General features: G+C 24.3%; 1 protein-coding gene across 1 annotated transcript in view; it reads right to left on the reverse strand.

Annotated features, from left to right (window-relative positions):
* Positions 1-1,322: 1,322 nt before the first annotated feature.
* LOC111635295 (X-linked retinitis pigmentosa GTPase regulator-like) overlaps positions 1,323-2,589 on the reverse strand; it is a 72,209-nt gene continuing 70,942 nt past the window's right edge. The window contains exon 18 of the mRNA XM_023380224.1: positions 1,323-1,516. Within this exon, the coding sequence (XP_023235992.1) occupies positions 1,493-1,516 (24 nt within the window). The 3' untranslated portion in view covers positions 1,323-1,492. The remainder of the gene's footprint in view (positions 1,517-2,589) is intronic.

Below are 2,589 nucleotides of genomic sequence, written 5' to 3' on the forward strand. Positions count from 1 at the left end.
AACCATTTCTATTAAATGCATAGCTGTAATAAGATCAAAAATAAAGTTTTAGTAATATGAAAAAAAACTTTATTTTGTTTCTTTCATATTTATCTTTCAAAGATATCTAAAAGTTATAAAAATAAATTTTCAATATGTTTCTTAATTTGATATGCAAATTATGTTTTTGATTACTTATGTTAAAATAAAAATAATAAGTAAGATTTAATCCTACATGATTTTTATTTATTATATTGTACAATAATTAGAAGTAAATAATATTCTTAAATGTAAGAGATCATTAAATGTTTTTCTAAATATGAAAAGCATTGATACAATTAATAATAAAAATAAGAAATAAGAGTTGTTTAGGATGTATATTAGAAGATTTCCAGATTGTTTAAGATGTATATTTTAATATATATCTTAAACAATCTAGAAAGATTTTTCTAATAATTTCTGATATAAAAGTAAACTTTTCTTCAAAATAAAAAAATCTTTCAAGAACTATTAGTGATTATTTAATACTGAGCAGCTGACATGAAATAAAAATTTCAAATATGATAAACTCTAATGTTAATCTTTATAATAGACAAAAGTTTTTATAAAAACTTATTATGATTATCAATTTTGTTTTTTATTTTCTAAATTAGAGTTAAGGGCTACACTTTATTTAATTTTTATATGCAACTTTTTAAATTTGTATGTGTGAATGTATATGATAGCTGAATTTATATGTGAAAAGTTTTTCATTTAAAGAAATATTTAATTAAAGTTATTAAGAAAATCAATTACTAAATAATCTAACAGAACATTTTATAAAGTTTTTGAAAATAATATGAATCATGGTGATTTAAATCATCTATATTAAAAGTAACTGATTTTATATCTCTAATGAGATTAAATCATTTTTAACATTAACAACTGTAGATCTCTTATTACAATAATATATAATATATAAAAAAGTTTTTCTGTTGGCACAAAGTTTTACTGATACATTCTATATACATATATTCACAAAAATTTATAGAATATTTAGTTCAAAAATAGAACACTCAAAAGAATACATAACTATAATAATAATAAAATTAAATGAAAAATTACATATGTGATACTAATTATGTAATGAATTTAATTACAATGCACTTATCTACCTTAAGATGAAATTTAGGAAAATATTATTTTTAAAAATATGAAAATAAAATCTAATTAAATTCAATTGTTTTTTCTTAATTCATATCACAAGCAAAAATAAAAAATAAAAAATTAAACATTTTATAATTTTAGATATATACATTATTATATAATATATATCTAAAAATACCATACGAATGACTTTCTTGTTGTTATATACAAATTTTAATTAATAAAAACTTTATCAAAACAGTAACAATACAGTTTTTGAATATTTAATTGAATGTACATTCTTCGTTATGAAAAATATTCCATGTTTCTTCTTATAGAAAAATTTTGAAAATTTTCTGAACAATGTGTATAAAAACATTAAACTATTTCAAAGGATGATGCAGGCTTTGGACTAAAATTAAAAAAAAATTAATTTGATATTTCATATATAAAATTTTAAATTCTATTAGAAATATTTTTAAAAATAGAAATATATAATCTACATATAATTTTAAAATTTAACCTCTAATTACATTAGCATAAGTCAGTGCTATTCAACTGTCAAGCATTAAACCCAACATAGTCCACAAATATAATAGAATCTTCTTATTGTAATCATGGTTATTGTTATCAGTTAGCAAATGTTATCAGAATTAAACACCTCAAAGCATATCAGTTACAATGTATTTATGATGCTCACTGAGACCATGTGGATAAACCTTTAAACCTGGTAGTTGGTTCTGTGTTCATACCTGACAAATGGACTAGTCACATGGAGTTTTCAGGGCTGTGGAGTCGCGTAAAAATCTACCGACTCCAACTCCGACTCCGACTAGGGGCAGACTTGTTACCGAAAGAGACCCGGAAATTCTGATGTCATCACGTGACATCAGAATAAAATATTCAATAAATAGAGTTGTAATAAAGATAGAGCGTAGAAACTTTTTATTCCAAAGCTAAAAGACTTCTCTAAGTAATATATAAATATTTATTCGATAGTTTTTACTTTTCCGGCTGTTATAGGCCTGTATAACAGAGGAAAAGTGTAGCGCTCGGTCAAAAAATGACCCCTCCCAAATTTTTACATTTTTGGACTCGGGACACCTTGAAATTTTGAGATATGCAAAAGATTCGAGGTTTTTTCTATATGTGTGGATGTTAGACTGTGTGCGGGGGGCATGATTTCGTTCACCCTGTTTGAAGCCTAATAATTTCTGTGGTCAGAGTGGTCAGAATACGAGTCGGATGGTTTAACACAGGAGTTAGTTATTTAAGTCAAAGTGGTTGAACTAAATCGTGTCCCCATATACATTCTAACATCTTAAGCGACAACATCTTAACGGGTTCTACTGTACTATTATAAAATGACAAAAAAGCTTACTTTGAGGGTAAAGACGAGTTTTATTTTATTTTTTTAAATTTTGAACGCTAAAAACGAGTAAAATATTCATTAAGAGATATGACACATGGCCACTTTTATGTCTT

The sequence above is a fragment of the Centruroides sculpturatus genome, unplaced genomic scaffold (genome assembly GCF_000671375.1).
Source record: "Centruroides sculpturatus isolate CEXI.00-Female unplaced genomic scaffold, Cexi_2.0 scaffold928, whole genome shotgun sequence".
Taxonomy (NCBI): domain Eukaryota; kingdom Metazoa; phylum Arthropoda; class Arachnida; order Scorpiones; family Buthidae; genus Centruroides; species Centruroides sculpturatus.